General features: G+C 40.8%; 1 protein-coding gene across 1 annotated transcript; it reads right to left on the minus strand.

Annotated features, from left to right (window-relative positions):
• Window positions 1-3041: 3041 nt before the first annotated feature.
• Window positions 3042-22298, minus strand: etaa1a (ETAA1 activator of ATR kinase a). The gene is made up of 6 exons (XM_043696672.1): window positions 22079-22298; window positions 13118-13255; window positions 12393-12466; window positions 11308-11408; window positions 6104-8436; window positions 3042-5030 (listed from the first exon to the last, which is right to left on the minus strand). Exons 1-6 carry the CDS (start codon window positions 22251-22253, stop codon window positions 4912-4914), a joined length of 2940 nt encoding a protein of 979 aa, XP_043552607.1. The 5' UTR covers window positions 22254-22298; the 3' UTR covers window positions 3042-4911.
• Window positions 22299-26598: the final 4300 nt, after the last annotated feature.

A 26598-nucleotide genomic window follows, 5' to 3' on the forward strand; every position in this document is an offset into this window, starting at 1 on the left:
GATTTCTTAACAATCCTGGGCAGAGCAGTTCCCATACCAAGCTCTGATGCATCCAGACAGAATGCTTTCTATGGTGGATCTGTAAAAGTTGGTGAGGGTCCTTATGGACATACCACGAGTATACAAAACATACCTATCTTCACAATAAATACTGCTCCCATAGCAGAATTGGACCTGACAATATCCTTTAATAATGAGTTAGCGCCGTAAAATTCACATTCTTCCAGCCACTGCTTGTGGCCTAGTGAAGTGAAAGTTCACCAATGACACCAAACACAAACCATTGTCCATCTCTTGATGGCTGCAAGTCTCTGAATTAAGGAATGCAGGACATTGGAGGAGTGATCATTCAACATGATCTTAGCTGACCTGGCTGTTTTCAGCTCCAGTTTCCTGTCAGCTACCCCAGAATCTCTGACCCATGCCCCTCGTCTCTCAAAAATTTAACAGCCTTGAAAACAACTTAGGATACAAACTCCGTTACATTCTTGGGAAGCAAATTACACACTCTACTGAGCCTCTGAAAGAAAACAAAATCATTTCTGTTGTGAAAAGCAAATTACTTATTCACAACATGTGACCCTCAGGTCTAAATCACCCTTACAAGAGGTAAACATTCTCTGGGCATTCAAGTGCCCCATTATCAAACAAAGAGAGCCAATGATACAGTAGGCCTGGTAACCAAAACCTTGGTCAATAAACCCACCCTCTCTCTCCCCAGAAAGGACAGTCTTAAGGGAGAGATGGAGACACAGATGCGTTTAAGACAGAAAATCCAGACAGCAATCAATCCATGTTTGTGTCAAATGAAGTACAAAATGCATCAGAGCCCAGAGTTGTAGAGATGTGTACAGAGAGTTAGATGTCATAGTCATGAGGCAGTGAAGCAAAGGACAGATCTCAACAGGAGAATGCTCATTCTTTAAAGTGAGGTACTATTGGATCTGGAGTGATCAATAGGGTAATGGACGAGTGGTATATAATGCTGAATGCAATACTGCAGCTAAAACTTGGATGAGTTCAAACTTATGGAGAATGGAAGATGGGAGACCAGCCAACACTGCACTTAAATAGTCAAATCTAAAGGAACAAATGTATGAAAGAGAGCTTCATCAGTAGATAAGCTGAGAAACAAGAAGTGACATGCAATGTTACGCAAGTGTAAGTAGCTGGTCTTTGCAATGTTGATGACCTAGGGTCAGAAGCTCATGATCAAATAGGATAATGAGGTTGTGCAATTAGATTCAGACCAACAATAGCCAAGGGAAGGGAATGGAATTAGTGACCAGAAAAATGCTATTTGGAGCAGAAGCAAAGGTCAATGCTTTGAATTTTACAAAGCTTATGTGGACAATCATAATGCCACTTCCACAGTGTAGTGGCTATCACATCTGCCTCACACACGAAAGGTCCCCAGTTCGATCCTGGCTGGGAACATCATATCTCATTTTAGGGGTGGCTCAGTGGTTAGCACTGCTGCCTCAGAACACCATGGTTTCAGGATAGATTCCAGCCTCGGGCGACTGACTGTATGGAGTTTGCACATTCTCCCCGTGTCTGTGTGGGTTTCCTCCGGATGCTCCAGTTTCTTTACACAGTCCAAAGACGTGCAGGTCAGGTGAATTGGCCATGCTAAATTGCCCAGAGTGTTAGGTGCATTAGTCAGAGGGAAATGGGTCTGGGTGGGTTACTCTTTGGTGGTCAGTGTGGACTTGTTGGGCCGAACGGCCTGTTTCCACATTGTAGGGAATCTAATCTAATCACAGAGGTAGACAATTCTGCCCATCAAGTCTATGCAGCTCTCTGTAGTAGTCAAGCCCATTCCCCACTCTATCCCTGTAAGCCTGCAAGTATATTTCTGTCAAGTAGTGCCCAATTTCTTTTTGAAATCATTGCTCACTTCTAGGTCCACCACCCTAGTAAACAGTAAGTTTCACATCATTACCAATGGCTGTGTAAAAATCATTGTTCCTCATAAATATGGTGCCTCATTTGGGACTAGATATCCTCCAGTAACCTGGCATCCACCACACAAAGGCAATGGCGCTGAGGTAGAATATGCAAAATAAGATCAGGTGTACAATGGCTCTTTCAGAGCCTCCGGAGGTAACAGCGCAGGGTGACAAAAGTGATCCTGCAGAGATTCTCTGACTCAATTCGGATTAGTACACGTTGAAACAGATGAGCAGATTTTCGCTCTACTAGACAAGAGAGGTGTTTGGAGAAGGACGAAATGGGATTGATCACTGTACACATCAGTAATTTGTGACACTGAGTGGACCATTTTGGAGCTGTGTCAGAAGTGGTAAACTGAGTGGACCAGTTTATATAGGTAGCGACAAGAAACACAGGCAGAGATTTGCGAAAAGACAACTCATTCAAGGACTCGAGAGAAATAGAAGGAATGCATACTGCACTTTCAAAATGGGATTTGTGGGGGTCAACATTACTTGTACATGAATGATTTACAATAGAAGCTGGTTTAGGGGCTTCAATGGAAACTGGGCAGTGGTAGTTTACAGGGAACAAATGCCAGGGAGCAGGAAGTTGGACAATGCACTCGCTAAGCTGTGTGTGCACGTTTGCACGTGAATGCAATGCAATTGAAAAGATTCAGACTGTGAAAAAGAAAACTTAAATGAACCATCTTTGGCAAAAACAGACTGAATTACTATCTTTTTAAAAGGATATTGCGCGAGACTTGTGGATACGAGTTGAGACCAAGTTAGCTGTGCTTGTAATAAACAGGTTCTTGATTTTTGAAGTGACACATTACGGTTTTTCTGAGATTTCAAAATTAAGTCAATTTAAAACCCAGTGCAACCGAACCTTTTCTTTAAAAAGAAAGTAAACAGGAATAGTGGAGGATGTGCACTACACCCTTAGCATAACTTCACCACTGCTACAGCACGTTACACTTTCATCATGCACTCAACCAAATATAGAAACGTAACTGGATTATTCCCTTAGGAATAATAATGGGATTGCATATGAGAAGAATTCAAGGTACATTAGTTCGTCATTTTATAATACCAAATGAGTCCTTCAATTGTTTTTAATTAGATGTCTAGACACTGGTTAAAAAGCACCAGGTATACATAAATACTTACATATGTACAGTTGCCAAAGTATTACAGAATGTACATAGGCCAATAGAAACCTAAAAATAGTTATGGTACAGATCAGATCGATACTATTGAACTCGGATGTCATTTTAGGATCTGGTTTTCTAACATTAACAGAGTAGTGCAAACAACTTAAACAAAATAAAATTAAAATTTTACTACAAAGGTATGATATTTCGTATAAATACATCATCAGAAAGCAGTAATTATCAGCTGAACTGCAAAGCAACAACTAGCCAGAATCAAGTATAAATGTCCATGTTCTGAGGTAGGTTAGAAAAAAATAGAATTTTTTTTATACAGCAAAATCTTGATTTGACAACGTTATTCCATCTAAACCACATTGTGTAACAAAGACAGAATTAAAATGTCACAAGAGCTTTATTTGTGTGGTATCCTGACACCAAATTAAATACTCTCCCAAGTCTGCATAACAGAATGGAGTCTTCAGAAAGCTCAGTTGGAAGTTAAGTCAAATTGAAAGAGTTTAACTTTCTAGTAATTGACACATTAGCAAAAAACCAGAACAAAGACATAGCATTATTGCATGATCCATCAATGTATAACTTTGGGCTGATAATGGGTTAATGGCAACATTCAAATAGTGTACAAGGAAATGTTTGGGTTCTACTCATTTGCCTGAGAAACATGAATCCCAGTGAGCTTAAAACACAAACATTGCTTAAAAAAAAACTTACTGAAATATTTTTGTCTTGCACTTATCAGAACATTTCACAAGAAATACAAGGTAAAGGGGAACAACATTTTATGTACACAATAAGAAGATAGTGCTGACTGTCTCGAAAGTAGATTCTTTCCAACCAATCAGCATGCTGTTCTCATACAGTATAAAATGTTGCTCCATTTTATTTTCTTGTGAATGGTTCTGATGAGTACAAGCCAACAAACTTTGCTAAAATGTCTTTCTTCAGCAATGTTCAAAAGTGCACTACCAAACTAACAGTAAAAAAGCAAAAAATGGTAACAAAGAAATTAAAACCAGTACAAAGCATTAGCAGTTTTTTACAATAAGAATCCCTTGGATTATAACAAGTCACTTATTTGCAAAAAGACAGAACATTTGCATTAGACTAATTTAATGATGCTTGTTGAAGCTGCCAATTGTTGAAATTAAATCAGGAAAAAGTGGCAGAAGATTGCAATGACTGGTTATTATTCTAGGAAAATGTACCTTAGGACTTTGTTTCACGCTTAAGCAAAATACTAAATGGTTCTAGAAAGTTTACAGATAGGACCTTTGGTGATGCAGCCACAAATATTAAGATCATGTCAGCTTCAATCCAAAGCCTTTGTGAAACTACATTAAAGGGGGGAAAATATCCAGGGTTCCTTTTCCTGACCAGTTGAGAGCCCCACTCCTAATGGAACTGCTTGTACTAGTCTCAGATTAGTTTGGGAAGAGATGAAATGCTTTTTACAATCCAATAGTCACAAAGCACACACAGCGAGGATCAAAGTCTTGAATTAAGGCAAAGAGGGATGAAAAGAAAAAGTGACACTAAAAACGCAAAGATTTTTAAGTCATGATATTAGAAACAGACTACTGGGAGAAATACTGTAATGTACTTTTTAATAACGTAATTATAATGTAAACACACCTGCTTTCTCATAAGCCAACACAAGCCTCCATTCACTTGTCCAGCTACATTGCAGAGAAAAAGATGCACAGCTGATCCTCTGGAAAGAAAATGTATACTCTTTCAGCTGACTACGATCTCCTTCATCACATTCCTCTAGTAACCAATCATCCCTTGGTTCTACAAAGTCACGTAGGTGGTGAACGAGCATCGATAGCTTGCATTTTCATCTTCCTCCGAGCCAATGCTGCCAATTTCTTCTGTTCAATCTCTTGCAATGAGCATTTTGTTACTGGCTTCTCCAAAACTGCACAAATGGAAAGCATAGCAAGAAATATCCTTTGGGACAATAGCACTGATGCATAATTTGCATTTCATATAACAGTTATATAAAAGGTCACACAAAAGTTTCAAGTTTAGCTCAACAGAATTTTGAGATGGTGAGCTGATGTAGATCCCAGCCGTGTCTGTTCTAACACTGGAAAACAATCCACTGTACAGAATTTACTAAGAATTACAGCCGCCTGTCAAGTACTGCCTTCCAGAACTTTAAGGCATGGGTCCTTGATTTTGTCACTTCTGCAGAGCACTCGAATATCCTCAAACAGTCTACCCCCTCAACAAACTCCAACAGCAACTTGCATTCCATGCCTTGTCGAATCCAACTTGCTCATCAGTCTCACCTCATCCTTGTGGTTTGGGTTAGTTAACTATGCCTCCATAGGTTTGCATTTAATTTAAAACCCTGCCTTCAAACTGCCGGACACCTTCCTTATTCTAATTTCAGAAACCTCCTCAAGTTTTGCTGCCCCGTTTGCCACAGTCCCGAGACCTCGGAGATTCTTGCCTTTTTCCATAGCTACCTTCAAAATTAACTGCCTCAGTTATTATGTCCCCTTTTTAAAATCAGGCATGCTTTATTGATCTATATTAAAAATGCCAGCACACGAAAAATCTCTTTTTGATAGTAAGAGTGAATTCCTACTGCTATAGTCACAATATTGAGACACCTCATTTGTGCCTTCAGCGACTTAGGGATGAATTACAATACTGGAAAATAATTAATGAGGAACTTTTTAAAACTATTGATTCCAAATTCACTAAGTAGCAGGAGATTATCCTTCCTCATTTAATCTTCCGTTCAGGAATATTTATTGCCTGGGAGCACATATCCGAAATTCAGGCATGCAGCCCAGTCTGCGTGGTTAGGCTCCCCAGTGACAGTGCAAATTCAGAAGATTATCACCACTGTAATAGTGTTTATCTGAAATACTGTAGTGCCGCTGAAAACAAGACATTAGTTATCACAAATGTAACGTAACAGGGCATGAGTAACATTTCACCAGAATTGCACGCAAAATGTTGAGAACACCTTCTCACCTTTGGTCTGTAAAGAAGAATCAGAAAAATGTCTCTTTAGAGGTGCTGCTGGATATCGCGTCACTGTAGAAAATGTTGTTGACTGAACATTTCTTTCCACAGGGCTTTTCACATGATCTCTGTTGCCAAAAGTCTTTGCCCTTTGCATTACATGACTGCTGGTGTTTCCCTGAACACCCATCACAGACGAATCCATAATTTTAGTGAAGTTAAACCTTGGAGTCCTGGGAGTGCCAGCAGTATTCTGTGATTTGGGGGCTGTGTGATTCACGGTTACAGTACATGTAGAAAGTTTCTGGCTATGGCCAAAGTTTGCACTGATTGAAGCCCGAAGCAAATTTGAAATGCCATCACTATTTCCAGAGCCAGGCACAAATTTGGATCTGTTCAAATTCACTGCACACGTGTTGGTAGTGCTTGACAAACAGCAATCCTGGAAACTGCTTAGGGAATTCAAATGATGGCTTTGTGTAGGGAGTGTAGCTGCAGAACACACCAGGCATGTCAAATCTCTGGGCCTTAGCAAATGCTTCACGGAAGGTGCATTACTTTGTTTTGCTGCTAACTGTCCTTTAGAGATTTTGCTTTCTGACATGAGGGAAGACTGATTGTAATTTAAATGCTTTTGCTGTCCATCCAAGCTCTCAGTAAACTGATTTTTTTGCATGTTCAAAGGCAAAATAACATTGTTTGTTAAAGACTGGTTGCTGTTTACTCTGTTTAGTTCGGTAGCCTCACTGATCGTAGCTGCCCCAGAGTCCTGGCTTTGAATCTGCTTTTCTACATCATCACACATCCTGTTCAAATCATCATCATCATCACTAGGTCCCCACTGACTGTCCAATTCGATAAACATATTTTGAATTTCATCAGAGAAGTTTTCATCATTCCAGTCGTCAGTTGACACTGCAAGTGGAGCACTCTGCAGCAAGGTACCAAACTTCCTCGGTGAAGCAGGACTACAGGGTCTTCCAGATCCCAAATGATCAAGGGATTTGGGAAGCACTGAACTGCCAGTGGAAACAAGGGTATCCTTTGTACTCATCTGTACACCACCATTGCACAATGTCTGTTGATTAAAAGGTTTTGTGAGAGTAAAGGAACTTGATTCCATTTGAGGTACGTTAAACAGATGAGAATTGCACTGAGGTCTTGGAACGTCAGAATTCCTCTGTTCATTTTTTATAAATACATTAACCACAGGTTTAAACGCATTGCTTTGTTGAATTTTGTCATGAGGTGCCTGCTCACTCATCTTATCTTTAGATTTGCTCTGTAGTGCAAAGGTAGCCCTTGGCTTTGGTCTCTCAGGTCCTCTTGCAAACTGCAAAGCTTCAGCCATCATCTCAGAGTCTTTACATTTGTGAACGGGGCCTTGCAACGGCTGCAAAAAGGATGAAGATGGCACGGTGCCAGGAGCAGCCTCCAAATTGGTCAAAACATTACATTTGTTTGTACCATTTTGGTTAGTAGCAGCCAAGGTGTGACCTGATTGGTTCGGGAAATGCTTGCATTCTTTGGGCGTGGCAATAAGCTCTGGGTTCTGTGTAATTTGCATTATAAAAGAGTCCTCTGCCATCCAGTCATCATTCTCCCAGTCATCAAACCCATCATCCTCTGGAATAATTTCAGATGTGCAAAGTGCTCCTGCCTTACCTATGAATCGAGTATTAGTATCTTTTTGCTGATCCAATTCACCACCTGTGGTGACGGCTTCACAAGCAAAATCTGTGTCGTGCTTGGAGCTTGCAGTGTGGTCAATGAAAGTACTGTTCCCTGCATCTATTCCCAATGGCTTTGATGCTTGAAGGTCGCTAGGTAGCTTACCAGTCAGACAGGAAGTCACCGGATCGACTACTGCTGTATTAGTGCTGTATTTGTCAGGCTCTAGACCATCTTGTGCAGGTGCTGAAACTACTTTGGAAGTAGAGGATTCCTCCACTTTTGGACTTGGAGTGTCACTGCCTGAGAGGCCCTGACTCAGAGGTCGACTAGTATGTTGGGTGGGTCCATCAAACAAAGCATTAACAGCAGCTTCAGCTTCTAGATCTAGTGGTTTCTCGTTACTGTTCTGATTGTGTAGCTCAAGTACAGGAACGGTGCTGCCTGTACCATTTGTAACTTGCCCAGCTATTGCAGTCACAGGTATCTGTTCAAATGCTGAAAAGTCAGAATTCAGTTGCTCTGTTCCCAGTGTCTGTTCCCAATCCGCAGAATCTGAAGTCCAGTTAACTCCACTGGCTTCCTGACCATAACCAACATCTTGTTCCACCATATTCCGGTCAAATTCTTTTGCTAACTTCATCAGTTCTTCATCTGTGCTCCTTTGAAATCTAAAATGAATTTTAAAATTGTCATATTCGAATAATCTACTTGTAAAATAAAGCGTTATATTTTAAAAAGCAAAATTGAATTTCTTTGCATGAATATTTTGCCTCCTTTTTTAAGAACTTCATTAATGAACAACTTAAAATCAATATAACAAGCTGCAAGTAAACTCCCAAAGAAGCCTAATAAAAGCAAAATACTGGGATGCTGAAAATCTGAAATAAAAACAAAGTGCTGCAAAAACTCAGCAGGTCTAGTTATGTCTGTGGAGACAGAAACAGAGTTTACATTTTAAGTCCAATATGATTCTTCTTCAGAATGTATAAGTTAAAATATCAGTAGCTTTCTATCAAAAGTGGCACTTACAAGAAATCATTAGATGAGGACAGGGTAATTGAAATCAGAAAAAGATTCTGATTTCTGAATTAATGGTAATGAAAGACAGCAAATTTTAAACTTTATAAAAATTCATTCGTGGGACATGGGCTTCGCTGGCTAGGCCAGCATTTATTGCACTTCCCTAATTGACCAGAGGGCAGTTTCTCACATTGATAAGAAATTGATAGTTTTTTAGATATTCAAGATATCAAGGGGTATGAGAAAATGCAGGACTGTGGTGTTGAGATAAAAGATCATCCATGATCATACCTGAATAACGAAGCAGACTTACAAGGCTGAATGGCCTACTCCTGCTTCTATATTTCCATGTTGCATTTTGTAAAGGATTTGTGCATACAAGTGAATTTGATAGGTATAACATCTGTTTACAAGTGGTAATAACAATAAGACAATCAGGCATTGGGAGACTTACATTGTGCACATGCACAGCAAGTATCCACATTTATACACAGGCCAAAACTCGGAGTGGCGTGTACACTTCAGTGGGGAAAGAACTCTCCCCTCAGGTCAATGCACATGGATAGATCTGTGCAAAGTACTAAAACCTGCATGTGTAAAACTTCAGAATAAAATTTCTAAATATTAAGAAAAAGCAATAAAATTGGCCTAGTTCCAACTTATACCTGATTTTGTTTCTTTCCCATGCTATATCAAAACAGAGCACACTAGCTAAAATAGTGGTGAATTTTAAACAGCAATTTCTATTTTAATGGCCTCTTTAATGCAATGAAACATGCCAAATGTTTCATAGGGACAGAACAAAAAAAAGGAAACACAGGGCAGATATCAAAAGCTTGACCAAAGAACATCTTACGGAAGGAAAAGCAGAGGCGAGGAGAAGTTAGGAAGGCAGTTCCAGAATTTAAGGCCAAGGTAAACAAAGGCACTGCCACTATTAGTGCAGCAACTAAAATCAGAGATGTTCAAGAGGCCAGAATTCAAGGATTGCTGATACCTTGGAGAATTATATGGCCCAGAGAGAGCAGGGACAGGGAAGTATGGGATCGACAGAGATACAAAGACAAAGATGAGAGCTGCTTTACAAAATTTGATAAAAGATTCTGAGAGGGTTTGGCAGGGTTGATGCTGAGTGGATGTTTCCCCAAATGGGGGAATCTCAAACCTGAGGGCACAGTTGAAAATAAGGTGTCTCCCATTTTAAATGGAGATGAGCAAACACTTCTCTCAATCTTTAGAATTCTCTACCTTAGAGAGTAGTGGACGCTGGGACACTGAATATAGTCAAAGCAGACAGATTTTAATCCGTAAGAGTGTCTGCAGGCAGGAAAGTGGAGTTAAAGCCACAACCAGATTAGCTACAATCTTATGAATGACTTGGTAGGTTTGACAAGTCAAAAGGCTTCTGCCTGCTCTTACTTCTTATGTTAAAGTTCACAGTAGGTTAAATGTAGGAGAGCTCATTCCATGTGTTTTCAAATAGTCACATCTGAAGGTAACAAAGGCATCTATGAGATCCTGCAGATCTGAAGCAGACATAAAGTTGGGCAATGTTAGGAGATAGAAATAGAGGGTATAAGCAATGTGATACAATGTAGTGGGTATGTGAGTAGTACACCTGGTCAAAATAGTGTTTGCAAACTGTCTAGTTCAACCTCCAGCAGTTGCCAGGGAGAGGAATATTAAATTGAGAATGTTGTTTATAACCAAGTTCAATCTGTTAATACTCTGAACAAGTGAATATCAAAGTAGTAACCTGCAAGTAAAGAAGTTTAGAGCTCTGTTTTTAAACTGAAAGTATTTCTCAGACACGTTTAAACTTGAACAACAGTTCAATAAAGGCATTGTATTATTACCATAATGCACCTAAAAACTCAAGTAAAAAAGGTCAGCATGTCCTGGAAAAGAAATGTAAAGTTCAGTGATTTATCTGACATGAAGTAGTTTTGTCCAACTTTGTGAATAGCCAATCTCAGAATATTATTTAATGATTGAAACTGATTTATAATAGTTATCAAATTTGAGTGTCATGTATACTCAGGTGAGGGAACACCACGTGCACAGCTTTCTTCCACTTAAACTTAACACATTTTTGCTACAGACTCTTCTTCAACAGTTGTCGGGTACACATTTCTTAGCAAGTAATTCTGTTTATATCAATAAGATATTAAACAAAATTGAAATATGAACACTTCCTCTTGAATTGATTGAACTATTTTATAATCTTGAGCCATCATGACATTGGCAAGTAGTATTATCATCTTAATCACAACATAAAATTTTTCAATAAATTATGAATACATCAACTTTAGCCCAGCGTCATCATAAAATTTAAGTTTCCCTTAATAAAGTGACTTGGGTATAAAACTTTTGATATGAAAATGTATATATTTCCTTAATCAATGCTTATGCAAATATCTTACAGTAAGAGCATGGTAACATTTGCATTACAAGCGAATACTTGTACAACCTCACTATAACTCTATGACTCTGTAAAACAGTCTGCTTGTGGCACATACCTTGAATTATTTGTTTTGATCCTTTCTCGAAAAGAAATGGTGGGGCTACACTGGATTGCATCCTCACCAAGCCATAGGTTCAGAGGCACTTCAGAGGATCGCTATTTAACCAAAAGAAAGGCTATCAATCATCAAATAACTTTAGGCACTTCTACCTGATTTAAATGTATTTCAAAGAACAAAATACTAAAAATAGGTAACAAGAATTTTATTTAAATCAGGATCTCTGTTTGCTAAAGAAAAGTTGTAATTTTATGTGGTGTGGCAACAGTAACTAAGACAGGTAATCCAACTTTGTTCCTCATTTGTTCATCTTCTGACGACACTCTAGCATCGTGAATCAAAATGGATAGGATTTTAAGGCTTATCCCTAACACTTTAATGAAAGCAGGGAAATGATAATCAACTGAAATCAAAGAAAGCTGAAAATAGCCTGGGGTAGTCACAGTTCAGGAAGGAGGAATTCCATCCGCTCATGAGCAACACAGCAAATTGCATTTCTCGATCCATTTAGTACACAACATCTGCACAACGAACCCCAAATTGTAATGACGAAGTGGGTAATTGGAATACATGAGTGAGACATGAACTAAATAGACCACCAAGCGACCATACACAAGTTAGGCAGCTTCCATGGAGAGAGAAAACTAGAGTTCAGATTTCAGGTCAATGATCTTTCAATGATTTTGTAAAGTAACTCTGAATTATGGATACCAACTGAGAGACAATATAATTAGTCAGTTCCCCTAGGTTTGGGATGTGCTCAATAACATTAAACTGTTCAGACCCAATATTATCAGTGGGTTCCTTCAAGCCCAAAGGTAGATTAGGATACATCCTTTCTGGTCACTTTGAATAAACAACATAAAGTTCATTATCTCACAATTATTTACAAGTTACATGAATATGACCATATTGCTAGAGACAGTTAAGAGCATTGTTAGCTCGAAATCCGTTTCCTACAATCTCCTTCTTTACTCTGATCAAGTCCTGCAACATCATCACAGTGGGTGGTGCTTACACCAATCAATTCCTAACCCTTTCAGAACTCTATGCAACAGAAGGTTTACAAAGTGGTCGATTACCTGTGGGGCAATACGCTTTACAATGTCAGATATTTCCACTACATGTTGCCCAGTCACAGACTTCTTTTCCATGCCTGCATAAGCAAAGGTGAGAAGCTAATTTGATTATCAATAAGGTCAACAAAACAAAATGTTTTTAAAGAAAAGCACAATAATTCAAACAAGCTGGGCTCTAGTGTTTTATAACCTATCAGCAAAAATAAAGTGATTCTACACAATTTTAAACATGCTGGCCTAAGGATTACGCTGTGGGGTGCCGATAGACTAATGTTCAGCACATTGAACTGATACTGCTCTCAAGCATTTTAGCAAAGTCGTTCATCGGTTTTGCAGTGAGCTTTATAAAACCCTTACTTAGCCTTCCAACTTGAAACAGCACCCCATACAATCATCAGTCTTTCTGCCAGAAAATAAAATTCTTATTTTAACAGCTTCAAATGATATATGTGCTGCCTTTAAAATGTGGCAGTAAGTGACGAAACTTACAAATATTAATGAGATAACAATGTACATAAAATTGTTGCTGGCAACTATGTGACTAGTAAGATATGATAGGCAATACATGGGCACTATTGTGCAGTGACCAATTCAAGTTCTAAACATGCTGAAGAGTTAGGCAGGTGAGACAAGGCAATGAGAAAAATATCAAAATAGAGTCAAGAATAAGACTGAATAAAACTCAGACACTTGTTAATGTTCAGATACTTGATAATGTGTTACATTACCCAATTTAAATGTGGTTGGAGAGTGTTGGTCCCAATAAATATCCTGTTGTAACTCATTGTCATTGACAGGGGAATTGTGATTTGCAATGAGCTGTTGCTTTTTCAATATCCTCTTAGGAGTTTTATTCGACGATATTTCTGTAAAATAAAAATAGATTTAAAAATAGTACAAAAACTGGGAGTGCAGTTAAAAATAATTATACTTAGGAGAGGCTATCTGCCCAGTTTAGAACAGCATTTATTTAGGATGGAAATACGAATATCTTTACAAAGAAACATAGGAAAGGACATGAACCACAGAATAACAAAGTAATGTCTGAAATAAATGTGTCCACTTACGAATAATTTTGTAACTTTTTATATAGTGGATTTAGTGTGCATTGTTAATTCCCAAGAGATGAAATACTTCAGGGGAGAAATGTTCCACTTAGGCACAATAATCCAGTTCCAATTTATTACCACTATCATTACAATGTAACTACTATCTACTCACAAGATGACCTGCTACCTTCCAAAGACTTGCTAATAAGAAACATTCAAATAAACCTCACACTAAGGGAAATTATTCTTTCAGTCATTAAATATTAAAAACTCTCTTCATGGGGTTTCCCTGAGGGATGACAGGATCCAAAGGGTCCCAAAGAATCCATCTCCCTTGTGAAAAGTGCATTAATCTCAGCTGTACAGTACAGGTGCTAAAGCACTCAATGAGGAAACTCAAGTAGTTTGCAATCTGAGTCCTAATTACCAGTCCATAGACTCCTGCTTGATGTGCTCACAGGAATGTCAGCAGAGGCCAGGAGCCTCAGTTGTGCTGACCAACCTCACCCTTTTCAAACAGCCTGCCAATAATCACAGACTATGTGTGAAAAATGGGCACAGGGTTATGGTAAAGGATGGCATCTGAGCACAGTGAGCAGCCAATGCCTTCAAAGATAGTAAACAGGAAAACTACTGGAGAAAATGCATATTAATATATTTTTTCTGAGTGCTCTCAGAATTGCAAGTTGTTATCCATGTGCAATCTTAGATCGTCATTATGATTAGATTAGATTCCCTACAGTGTGGAAACAGGCCCTTCGGCCCAACAAGTCCACACCGACCCTCCGAAGAGCAACCCACTCAGACCCATTCCCCTACAATTACCCCTGACTAATGCACCTAACTCTATGGGCAAGTTAGCTTGGCCAATTCACCTGACCTATATTTGAATTATCTGAATTTAATAATTTTGAGCATGAATGCTACATTTGTTATTGCTGAAAAAAAGCTGTAGAGGATTTTTTTTAGGACAAAACCTAATATTTATACTGTATTAGTGCTGATTGTTTGCCAAGTGGACTCTGCTCAGCAGAGGGGTTGTGGAAAATGTTACCAGCAAATAATGACTAACAGTCCGTGCTGTGACAGAAACAGAGAGATGGTGGTGCTGGATGTCTTGAAAAGTAGCTGAAAACGTGTTGCTGGAAAAGCGCAGCAGGTCAGGCAGCATCCAAGGAGTAGGAGAATCGATGTTTCGGGTATGAGCCCTTTTTCAGGAATTCCTGAAGAAGGGCTCATGCCCGAAACGTCGATTCTCCTGCTCCTTGGATGCTGCCTGACTTGCTGCGCTTTTCCAGCAACACATTTTCAGCTCTGATCTCCAGCATCTGCAGTCCTCACTTTCTCCTGTCTTGAAAAGTACAAAGGTAGATAAATCCCCAGGACCAGATCATTGGTTAGGCCACTTTTGGAATATTGCATGCAATTCTGGTCTCCTTCCTATTGGAAAGATGTTGTGAAACTTGAAAGGGTTCAGAAAAGATTTACAAGGATGTTGCCAGGGTTGGAGGATTTGAGCTAAAGAGAGAAGTTGAATAGGCTGGGGCTCTTTACCCTGGAGCATCGGAGGCTGAGGGGTGAGCTTATAGAGGTTTATAAAATCATGAGGGGCAATGGATAGGGTAAATAGACAAAGTCTTTTCCCTGGGGTGGGGGAGTCCAGAGCTGGAGGGCATCGGTTTAGAGTGAGAGAGGAAGATGATATAGAGGGCAACTTTTTCACGCAGAGTATGGTGTGTGTATGGAATGAGCTGCTAGAGGAAGTGGGGGAGGCTGGTACAATTGCAACATTTAAAAGACATCTGGATGGGTATATGAATAGGAAGGGTTTGCAGGGAAATGGGCCAGGTGCTGGCAAGTGGGACTAGATTAAGTTGGGATATCTGGTCGGCATGGACGAGTTGGACCAAAGGGTCTGTTTCCGTGCTGTACATTTCCATGACAGTTAATTGCCAAAGTTTGCTTAAATTTTGAATCAGGCAGATGGATTCAGATTGTTCAAGGCTTTGCCCTGAAAAATGAACCAGCAAATGGATGTCAGCTGCTTTGTTGAGCTGAAACAGGCACTGTGCATTGACATTATGTTCTTCCTGTCTGCGAGTACAGGCATCTGGTATACACAAGTGTGCCACACTCGAGCCCAAATGACAATCCTAAATATCATCTTCACTTGAAGTACCGAAGTGAGAAAATTACTTCCAATTGTCAGGAATGGATTATAGTGTTTGGTTCACAATCAGCAATTCCAGATTCAATTGCATCACAGAAAGAAATCACTCCTCAAAGTAGCATTAAACTTCAACATGGGAATAAAATGCAAAAGTGATACATGCACCATTCAACTGTGTTGCATTTGGAAATCAGATTGAATGACACAACCTCCAAATCCTGGAAGTGAAACTTAATCCCATCTGAACAACATATGGGTCTTTATTATTTCATAGTAAGATTTTGATAAACTGTGCACAAAATTAAAACCAATTGCTAACCTCTACCACCATTCTGCACAAAGACTAAAAACAAAAAACAGAGTCATAGAGTTTTTCAGCACAGAAATGGACCCTTCAGTCCAACTCGTCCACGCCAAGCAGATACTCTAAACTGATCTCGTCCCATTTAATAATTCCCATATCCCTCCAAACCTTTCTTATTCATGTACCCATCCAGATGCCTTTTACATAGTTTTAGATTAGATTAGATTCCCTACAGTATGGTAACAGGCCATTCGGCCCAACAAGTCCATACCGACTCTTCGAAGTGAAACCCATTTCCCTCTGACTAATGCACCTAACACTATGGGCAGTTTAGCATGGCCAATTCACCTAACTTGCACATCTTTGGATTGTGGGAGGAAATCGGAGCACCTGGAGGAAACCCACGCAGACACGAGGAGAATGTGCAAACTCCATACAGTCACCTGAGGCTGGAATCGAACCCGGATCGCTGGCACTGTGAGGCAGCAATGCTAACCACTGAGCCACCATGCAGCCACGATGGCTGATAATGGGTCACAGTGGACAGGATTTCACACAATGCTGCAAAGATCAAGCTGCAAATTTAAAGCTTGTGTAATTTAGGAAAGTTCATAGAGCACAGGGATAGAACTTCAGCCTTAGACATGACATTTTGGATCAGCAGTAAGAGGTTTATCTCGGAGTTAGAACCGTGCAAGATGAAACGAGAGTGTGGGGCTGGAAAAGCACAGCTGGTCAGGCAGCATCCGAGGAGCAGGAGAATCGACGCTTCAGGCATAAGCCTTTCTTCAGGAATTCCATAAGGCCTTCATCAGGCTTATGCCCAAAACGTTAACTCTCCTGCTCCTCGGATGCTGCCCGGTCCACTGTGCCTCTCCAGCACCACACTCGCGACTCTGATCTCCAGTGTCTGCAGCCCTCACTCTCTCCTCTTCCAATGCAAATTGAAGGCCCCACTTCAGAATTTGATTTGCTCATCTCATGTGACACTTTGTTCGAGGCCACAATGGAATACTTCAAGTGTCCCTGAAGAAACCTTCACCTGAGATTGTTTGTTCTGGTGATTATAAGTAACTCCACGAGAATATACAAAAGAAATGTTGAATTGTACCCGGCTTCACCATCACCTCTGGCCTTGCTCCACACACCGAGCACTCTCTGTATGAAGAAGTTGCCATTCAGGTTCCTCTTAAATCTTTTCCCTCTCATGTTAAACCTTCTTATTTTTGACTCAAGTACCCTGGGAAAAGGCTTTGACTATTCACCCTAGCTGCGCCCCTCACGATTTTATTAGCTCAAATGTCTTCAACAAGGGAATACATTTTTTCATTAGAACATTTTCAGGGTAAGAGTCTTTAAAATGTAATGGCATTTGAAACATAGGATTCATTTGAAAGTTTGTTTGAATTGAGAATGTTCTTTCAACAGTTCTGAATTGGAAGTGTAAGAACACTACACTATTAAGATACCATAATAAGCTTGAGATGTTCCTCCTGCAGGCTGTGTGCAAGCGAACTCATTACAAGTTATAGTTCTTCAGCCGCACTCCTGTCTAAAATCACAGGTGACAAGAGGAGAGAACTTTGTTTCCGGTAGATATCTGCTCAGAAGTGACTCTCAAGCTGATCATAACCACTGAAGCTATATGATGGGCAGAGAGATAGGGCTTCAGACCACTCTAAACCACAGCTGTCGTATCTGGAAACAGAACCTCAATACCCTTTCCCAGTTTTTGGATAGAGACGATCAATACAAGAGTATTTCTTACACCATCATTACTGTTTCTAGCAGCTTGGGAAAACAATTAATTTGTATTTACTGATGGCCTTATGTTCAGAAAACTCAAAGCTCAGTACATTAAGCATTAATACAGCAGTCAATGTATATGCTGAAAACTCCACAAACATTTCAGTGTCTAGTTACTCCAATCTTACTGGCATTGCTTTAGTGAGGACACAGCACTATCCATCTCAGATGGATGACTCTTTGTTTAAAGTTGTAATCAAAGTAACATACTATCAACAATACAGTACTCCTTTACTTTCTGTCCTAGATTATATCCTTACATAGTCATGCACCATGGAAGCAGACCTTTTGATCCAACCAGTCCATGCTGAATATAATCCCAATCTGAACTAGTCCCACCTGCCTCCTGGCCCATCTCCCTTCAAATCTTTCCTATTCATGTACTTATCCAAAAGTCTTTTAAACATTGTAACTGTCCCCACATTCACCATTTCCTCAGAAAGTTCATTCCACATACGAACCACCTTGTGTAAAAGATTTGCCCCTGATGTATTTTTTAAATCTCTCTCCATCCTAGGGAAAAGACATCTACCATTAACCTTATCTACACCCCACATGATTTTATATCGTGGGGGCTTGAGTTCAGACATTCCTGACTCCCAAGACAAAGGGAGATCAACTAACTGAAGATGGAAAATTGGACATTAATGGCAAATGGTTACATTTTAAAGAGTGAAAAGTACATTTATAAGTATTTCAATCAAATTGCTCAGATATGTTATCTGGAGCAGTCGGGACTTGAACGCAGATCTTCTGGCCTAGAGATAAGAACACTACTACCGCACTAAAAGTATGCTTGTATACTATTCACTTCTATATGTTTCCTTCCCTCTCCTGATGAGAGTAATGACAAGATTAACTGCAGATGAATTGGAGGTCTCCCACAGCATGTATTTGCACAATGAAAGTCTAGATAAAACCTTGATGAATATGCCTAAACTAGTAATGACAGTAGATAAAACCTTCTTTTATCTACTGTGATTGCCTGTTTACGTATGTACGTCACTTAAAGCCTCTCCGTCTTGTCAGCTGTTAACATGATTGAGCTACTATCATGACAAAGGAGATTGCAAACTGTTAAGCTTCCTTTATCAAGTGATTGCTTTACAACTGAAACCATATGCATAATCTTTATCACATCATCAAAGCAAGGACATAGAACGTTTGCATCACCACTTGTTTCTATGTCATTACGATCACATGTATGAACCCCACCGCTGAAACCATCACACATGCCTTCATCAGCCAAGGTTTAACTTCTCTTGCTTTGCTCACCAGCCTTCCCACTTCAATCATAAGTTGGATTTGGAGATGCCGGTGTTGGACTGGGGTGTACAAAGTTACAAGAGGATGATCACCTTGCCAAGACCTTCCCCACACCTCCACTTCTTGCCTTTAAACAGCCATCAAACCTCAAACAGATCATTGTTCATAGCAAACTGCCCAGCCTTTAGGACAATACCATACAACCTTCTCAAGGTAGATGCTGCAAGACGTGTCAGAGTGTGGACATAGATACCACCATTACACGTGGGGACACCTCCCACCATGTATGTGGCAGGTACTCACGTGACTCAGCCAATGTTGTCTATCTCATACACTGCAGGCAAGATACCTGAGGTACGGTACATTGATGAAACTGAGCAGAGGCTATGGCAATGGATGAACGGGCACCACACAACAATTAACAGACAGGAGTGTTCCCTCCCAGTTGGAGAACACTTCAGCTGTCTGGGACATTCGACGTCAGACCTTCGGGTGATCATCCTCCAAGGTGGACTCCAGGACAGGCAGCAGCGAAAAGTGGCTGAGCAGAGGCTGATAACTAAGTTCAGTACCCATAGGGAGGGTCTTAACCAGAACCTTGGGTTCATGTCACACTACAGGAGACCCCATTGCACTATACACACACACCCTTTCACAGACTTATAACCCTTTACACTCACACATACACACTCTCTCACAGACACTCAACTCAAATGGGAAGGGACAGGCTATTCAGCTCTCAAGAATGATCAGTCAATGATCAACAAGATCATGTCTTAGTTTCCTCTAGTCTCATTAATACTTCTGGCTAGCAGAAATCTAGCAATGTCAAAATTTAGGAGTTATTAGTTCAAGCAGCATCTACTTTTTTTTGTGGGAGAGTTTTTCACACCTTTCTACCACCCTTAGCATGAAGTAGTGTTTCCTGATTTCAATCTAGACTTAGACATCTCCCTTATTCTTTGCATTTTCCCTGACTTACTTTTGTCCTACAATGATAGTTTGCCCCATGGCTACCCTTCTCCCTGCCATGCCCTGTTTTGGCCTTTGGTATTGTGTAAACAGCATTTATATATAATACTCTTACATGCTAAAACATCCCAAGCTGCTTCACAGGTAGGCTATCAGATAAAATCTGGTATCATCATAAGATTTGGAGGTGCCAGTGTTGGACTGGAATGGACAAAGCTAAAAATCACACAACACCAGGTTATAGACCAACAGGTTTATTTGGAAATACAAGCTTTTGGAACGCTGTTCCTTCATTAGGTAGCTAGTGGAGCAGGATCATAGGACACAGAATTTATACCAAAAGATCATAGTGTCATACAACCGATACGATATATTGAACAAACCTCCGAAAGCTTGTACTTCCAAATAAACCTGTTGGCATATAACCTGGTATTGTGTAATTTTTAACAGTCATAACAGGCTGTGATCAAGACAAACAGGTGGGTCTTAAAAGATGTATTACAACAGTAGAGATAGCTAAACAGGTTTGTCTAAGGGAGGGGGTTGCTTGGCATAGGATACAGGCATGACAGCTAATGGTGGAGCAATTAAAATTAAGGAAGCTGAACAGGCCAGCACCGGAAAAATACACTGGAGAACAGAAATATCTCACGGAGCTGTGGGTCTAGAGAAGTTAAGAGCGAAGAGCAGAATCATGGACAGATTGGAAAAGAGCAAGGCATTATTGAACTAGGAGAACAAAGCAGTCCAGAGAGCACAGGGGCAATGGGTGAATGGGCCTTGCTGTAAAAACTGTCTGCACATCAGAGTTTTCAATTAGTCCAATCTGCAGAGGAAAGAAAACATTATTTTATAAAATGAAGTGTCCAAACAGATACACGTGCCAATCTTGCCCATACAATAATTGCTGTCCTGAGTTTTTTTACTTTATATTCTTGCTGTCAATGCAGTATTTTTTACTCTAAGCTTTTGGCTTTCTGGTTTTTGACTGAGGTTTTTCATTCTGTCAGTTTTCTCTCTATTTATATCTTTCTTTTTTTCTCTCCAACCTTGTTATCCCTCCCTTTTCTCCTAGTCTTTTTGCTCCCAGTTTTGATGCTGGTCTTATTTCTGTTTTTGGCTGCTAATGTGGATTTTTTTCCCCCCCTCCTTTTGCTCTAAAAGATCTTTATTCCCAGTTTTGACACCCCAGAGCTTTTGCCGATTACAATGTTTCTTACATTTTGGCTTTTTTGGTCCTAATTTTGTTATTCTCAGTTCCTAATGGGCAGCACTTTTTTCCACCAAGTTTTATTTTTATTTTCACTCTCACTCGTGTCCTACCGTCCCAGTTTCTTGTCCCTAGTTTTTGTTGGCCCCAGCTTTGGATGCGGATTTGTTTTGCTGCAAATATAAGTTGACTTAATTCCAATTATTATTGATGGACATTATGAACTTGTAACATTGGTTGCTCTCATCCCTCCTCCTCTTATTCAGTTGCTGAGGTTTTTTTTGAGCCAGAGTCTTTTGCCCCAACCATTTACTTAGACCCGGTCATATGCTCCCAATTTTTGTAAGCCTTTTGCTCCAAACCTTTTTTCATAAACACGTCTTTTGCTCCAAATATTTTTTGTATGCCCCAGACTTTTGCCTTCCAAGGTTTTTTTTTAATCCCAGACCTATTCTTGGGCTTCCCAACGTTTTTAAGTTCTAGTTTTGGTTTTCAGTTTTTATTATTGCCAATACAGTGCTTTCGTTCCCAGCTTTATTTTGTGGCTGTAGCAGAGAGTTTTTTTTGGGGGGTGGAGGGGGTTGGTGGATGTCCCTGTGTTTCTCTACAAACAGAGAGTGTGTGAGAGAGAGAGAGAGAGAGAGAGTGTGTGTGAGTGAGTGAGAGTGAGAGAGAGTGAGGGAGGGAGAAAGAGAGCGTGTGAGTAAGGAGAGTGAGTGAGTGAGAGGAGAGAGAGAGTGAGTGAGAGAGAGAGGAGAGAGAGAGAGAGTGTGAGTGAGTGAGTGAGTGGAGAGAGAGTGAGTGAGAGGAGAGAGTGTGTGAGTGAGTGAGTGAGTGGGACAGGGCGGAGGAGGAGGCGGTAGGGGGAATACTGGGCCTGGGAGGACGCCGGGGGGGTGGGCCAGTGTTCACCTTCAGGGGCCCAGGGCCTAGCTGCGGACCTGGAGCCTCGGCTCAGCCTGCCAGCCCGGGCCGGGGGAGTCAACCCGGGGCCAGCTCCTCGCTCGCCGGCGAGCCCCGGGCTCGGGTGGAGCCGCGTCCGCCTCGGCCTGGCGTTGCTGCTGCCGCGGCTCGCCTCCTTCTTCATCCTTCACTCGGTGCCCGGCGCCGCTCTCCGGGCCCGCGCCGCCATCCCGCCGCCTGCGATGAAAATAAAACCCCGCCGACACCGCCCCCTCCCCTTTAAGGGGCCGCTCCCCTTCACCCATTGGCTGGGGACAATGTCGACCGCCGTCGTCTATTGGCTGCGCCGTTGCTAGGGTTAGTCCCCGTCCCCTAGTAACTGTCCATCAAAGTTGGAAAGGACAAAACCTGGAATTGTTGGGGAAACTCAGCAGGTCTGACAGCATCTAGAGTTATAGATTCCCTACAGTGTGGAAACAGGCCATTTGGCCCAACAAGTCCATACCGACCCTCCGAAGAGTAACCCACCCAGACCCATCCCCCCCCACCCTATATTTACCTCTGACCAATGCACCTGACCTACACATCCCTGGACACTATGGGCCAACTTCGCACGGCCAATTCACCTAACCTGCACATCTTTGGAATCTGGGAGGAAACCCACGCAGACACAGGGAGGATGCGCAAACTCCACAAATTCCTGAGGCTGGAATTGCGCTCCGGTCCCTGGTGCTGTGAAGCAGCAATGCTAACCACTGAGCCACCATACCACCCTAAACACAGAGATGTACAGTACGGAAACTGACCCTTCAGAGCAACTCATCCATGCTGACCAGATATGCTAAGTAGTCTAGTTCCATTTACCAGCATTTGGCCCCTATCCTTCTAAACCCTTCCTATTCATATACCCATACAGATTCCTTTCAAATGTTATAATTGTACCAGCCTCCACCACTTCCTCTGGAAGCTCATTCCATACATGCACCACATTCTGCATGAAAAGGTTACCCCTCAGGTCCTTTTTAACTCTTGTCCCTCTCACCCTAAACCTGTGCCCTCTAACTCTGGACTCCCCCACTCCAGGGAAAAGACCTTGTCCATTTACCCTATCCATGCCCCTCATGATTTTATAAACCTCTGCAAGGTCACCCCTCAGCCTCCAATGCTCCAGGGAAAACAGCCCCAGTCTATTCACCAGAAGAGAAAATGCTGGAAAATCTCAACCTGTCTGGCTGCATCTGTAAGGAAAGAAAAGAGCTGACGTTTTGAGTCTAACTGACCCTTTGTTAAAGCTCAAAGTCTATTCAGCCTCTCCCTAAAACTCAAACCCTCCAACCCTGGCAACATCCTTCTAAATCTTTTCTGAACCCTTTCAAGTTTTACAACATCCTTCCTATAGCAGAGAGACCAGAATTGGATGCAGTATTCCAGTGTCATAATAAATGTCCTACACAGCCGCAACATGACCTCCCAACTCCTACAGTCAATGCACTGTCCAATAAAGGCACATTTACAAATGCCTTCTTCACTATCCTGCCGACCTGGGACTCCACTTTCGAGGAACTATGAACCTGCACCCCAAGGTCTTTTTGTTTAGCAACATTCCCCAGGACCTTACTATAAAGTGTATAAATACTGCTTTGCCCTGATTTGCGTTTCCAAAATGCAGGACTTTACATTTATCTAAATTGAATTCTATCTGCCTCCTCAGCCCATTGACCCATCTGATCAGGATCCCATTGTAATCTGCAGTAACCTTCTTTGCTGTCCACTACACCACCAATTTTGTTGTCACCTGCAAACCTACTAACTATACATCCTATGTTCACATCCAAATCATTTATGTAAATGATAAAAACTAGTGGACCCAGCACCGATCCTTGTGGAACTCCACCGGTCACAGGCCTCCAGTCTGAAAAGCAACCCTCCATCACCACCCTCTGTCTTCTACCTTCAAACCAGTTCTGTATCCAAATTGCTAGCTCTCCTTGTACCCCATGTGATCTTGTTAACTTTAGTTTGGAAATTAATACCTGTCTCACCCTGAAAATGAAACAAAACTCGGTGCTTTGATAATCAGCTGTCAATTTTTAAAATCCTAAATTCAAGTGCCGATCCTTTTCATAATATGAACAACTCAGATTTTAATAAACTAAGTTATTTTAAATAAATATTGCAGCTTCCAGAGCTTTCGAATTGTCTGGTTTGAATTTGTGTTTGAGTATCTAAAGCAGGATTGCTATGGATTTTTTTCTGACGCTGCGCTGGTTGTCACCTTAAAAAAAATTCAGCTGCACCCAGCATCATGGATTTTAAATTCATTATATCTCCTTTGTTGTCATTGTTATAAATCTTAACATTTAACAGCAGCTGGACCCTGTCTAAATAGTATGCCACCCGAATGTTACACTACATTTAAACAATTTTGCAGAGCAAACCTGGGTGGAACAGGATGTGATTACTTAATTTATCAAATTAGGTTCCTGCATAAAGCAAGTACAATATTCGCTCTGCTTGAATATAGTTTGAAATTTCTCAGTCCCTATGGGAATAACATTCCAGGATATAATTCAACTCTAAAATCAATACTATTTATTGCACAGATGATATATTTATCACCACAACAGCAGGAAAGCATTGCATCCACAGGGTATTTGGTCATGCTCCTTTTCAGTTGCATCGTCTTCAAACCAATTTCAACAGATATCAGCCTACCAATTTTTCTAAAGAATGAATCCACATCTTATTAATTGCTTTTGTTCAAAGCGACCTGTATGTATCCAATTGGTTAAAAAAATTTGCATTTTTATAGAGCCTTTTACCAGCTCAGGATGTTTTGTATGGCATTATAGCCAAGCACTGTGTGAAGTGTAGCCTCTGTTGTCATATTGGAAGCACAGCAATTAATTTGTGCACAAACTCCATTCAAACAGTAAAAAGATGCTGATCAGATCATCTGTTTTTGGGGTTGAGGGATAAAAATGAACCAGGTTACCTGAAGAAATTCACACTTTCCAAAAATAGTGCACAAGATCTTTTCTACGTGCTTTCTTCATAACTTCTATTGGACTTGAAACATTACCTCTGTTCCTCTCTCCACAGATGCTGCCAGACTTGCTGAGTTTCTCCAGCACTTTCTGCTTCAGATTTCCAACATCTGCAGTTATTTATTTTATTCCTTTATTACTGATCTGCACTCAAAAGTGTACATCATCTACTGCACTCTGGTTATTATTACCCATTGTCCAGTTTGCTGGATGTGCCACAAGGTGATGCCAACAGTGTGGAATTAATTCCTGCACCAGCTGGTGTTGCCATGAAAGTCCTACCTTCTCAACCTCGCCTTTCACCTGAGACATGGTGATCCTCAGGCTAAACTCACCACCAGACATCTCTCTCTCTTTCCCTAATGAGAGAGCAGCGCTGGGGTCCTCTTGGATTTTGACAACAATGTTTAGTTTTCTATCATTAACCAAATAATTATCCTACTCCTATACCCCTTTTTTACTCTTTGATTTACAACATCTCCTCTTACAATCCTTCCCCCCCCCCCACCCAACCTCCCCACACTAAAGCACTCTCTATTGCCCTAGCTATAAAATTCAACAGAATATTGCTCCCAAAAATGTTCAAATTAAGCTGGTCCCCACAGTACAGCTCCCATTTTGTCCATTTTTGCCATTGCCTCCCAAATTGAAACACATTTCTTCCGCACCAGTCTTTGAGTCATCTCTCTAATCTTATTTACCCCATGCCAATTTGCTTGTGGTTCAGATAATAATCTAGAGATTATTAACTTTAAGGTTCTACTGTCTGATTTATCTCCAATTGCTCACAATTCCTAATTATGGTTTGGAGCTCAAAAACTGCATAAATCCATGTAAGATGCTGTAAATCCCACTTTAGAAATAGAACCAGTCCGACTCAACATTGGGACTCAGACAGACTTTCTAACTTTAGCTTTTCTAACAATAGGTGCCATCTCAGCTCAGGCAAAGTTATCTTGAGAAGGAGTTCTGGAATTTACATATTAAAGAACTGAAACTAGCATTTGCCATTCTAAAAGATGAAAGACTTAATCTGAATTTATGATAGATTATAGAATCCCTACAGTGTGGAAATAGGTCCTGCGGCCCAACATGTCCACACCAACCCTTCGAAGAGTTTCCCGCCCAGACCCATTTCCCTATCTTATTACTCTCCATTTAACACTTACTAAGGCACCTAATGTACACACCCTTGAACACTGTGGGCAATTTAGTGTGGCCAATTCACCTAATCTGCACATTTTTGGATTGTGGGTGGAAATCCACGCAGCCACGGGGAGAATGTGCAATCTCCACACAGACTCTCACCCAAGGCTGGAATTGAATCTGGGTCCCTGGCACTGTGAGGCAGCAGAGCTAATCACCAAGCCACCAATATATTATTACAGCTCCAGGACACTGTAACCCTTTTGCTATAAATTCTGTGTCTTATGATCCTATACTCCACAACCACCTGATGAAGGAACAGCAATCCAAAAGCTA

The sequence above is a fragment of the Chiloscyllium plagiosum genome, chromosome 9 (assembly GCF_004010195.1).
Source record: "Chiloscyllium plagiosum isolate BGI_BamShark_2017 chromosome 9, ASM401019v2, whole genome shotgun sequence".
Lineage (NCBI taxonomy): Eukaryota > Metazoa > Chordata > Chondrichthyes > Orectolobiformes > Hemiscylliidae > Chiloscyllium > Chiloscyllium plagiosum.

Coding starts and splice junctions, on each gene's coding strand:
- etaa1a (XM_043696672.1), bottom strand. CDS start 22,253: ATGAAGAAGGAGGCGAGCCGCGGCAGCAGCAACGCCAGGCCGAGGCGG. Junction 8,437..11,307: donor ATCAAAACAAATAATTCAAG/GTATGTGCCACA, acceptor AATTCATTTTAG/ATTTCAAAGGAGCACAGATG. Junction 5,031..6,103: donor TTCTTCTTTACAGACCAAAG/GTGAGAAGGTGT, acceptor CCATTTGTGCAG/TTTTGGAGAAGCCAGTAACA.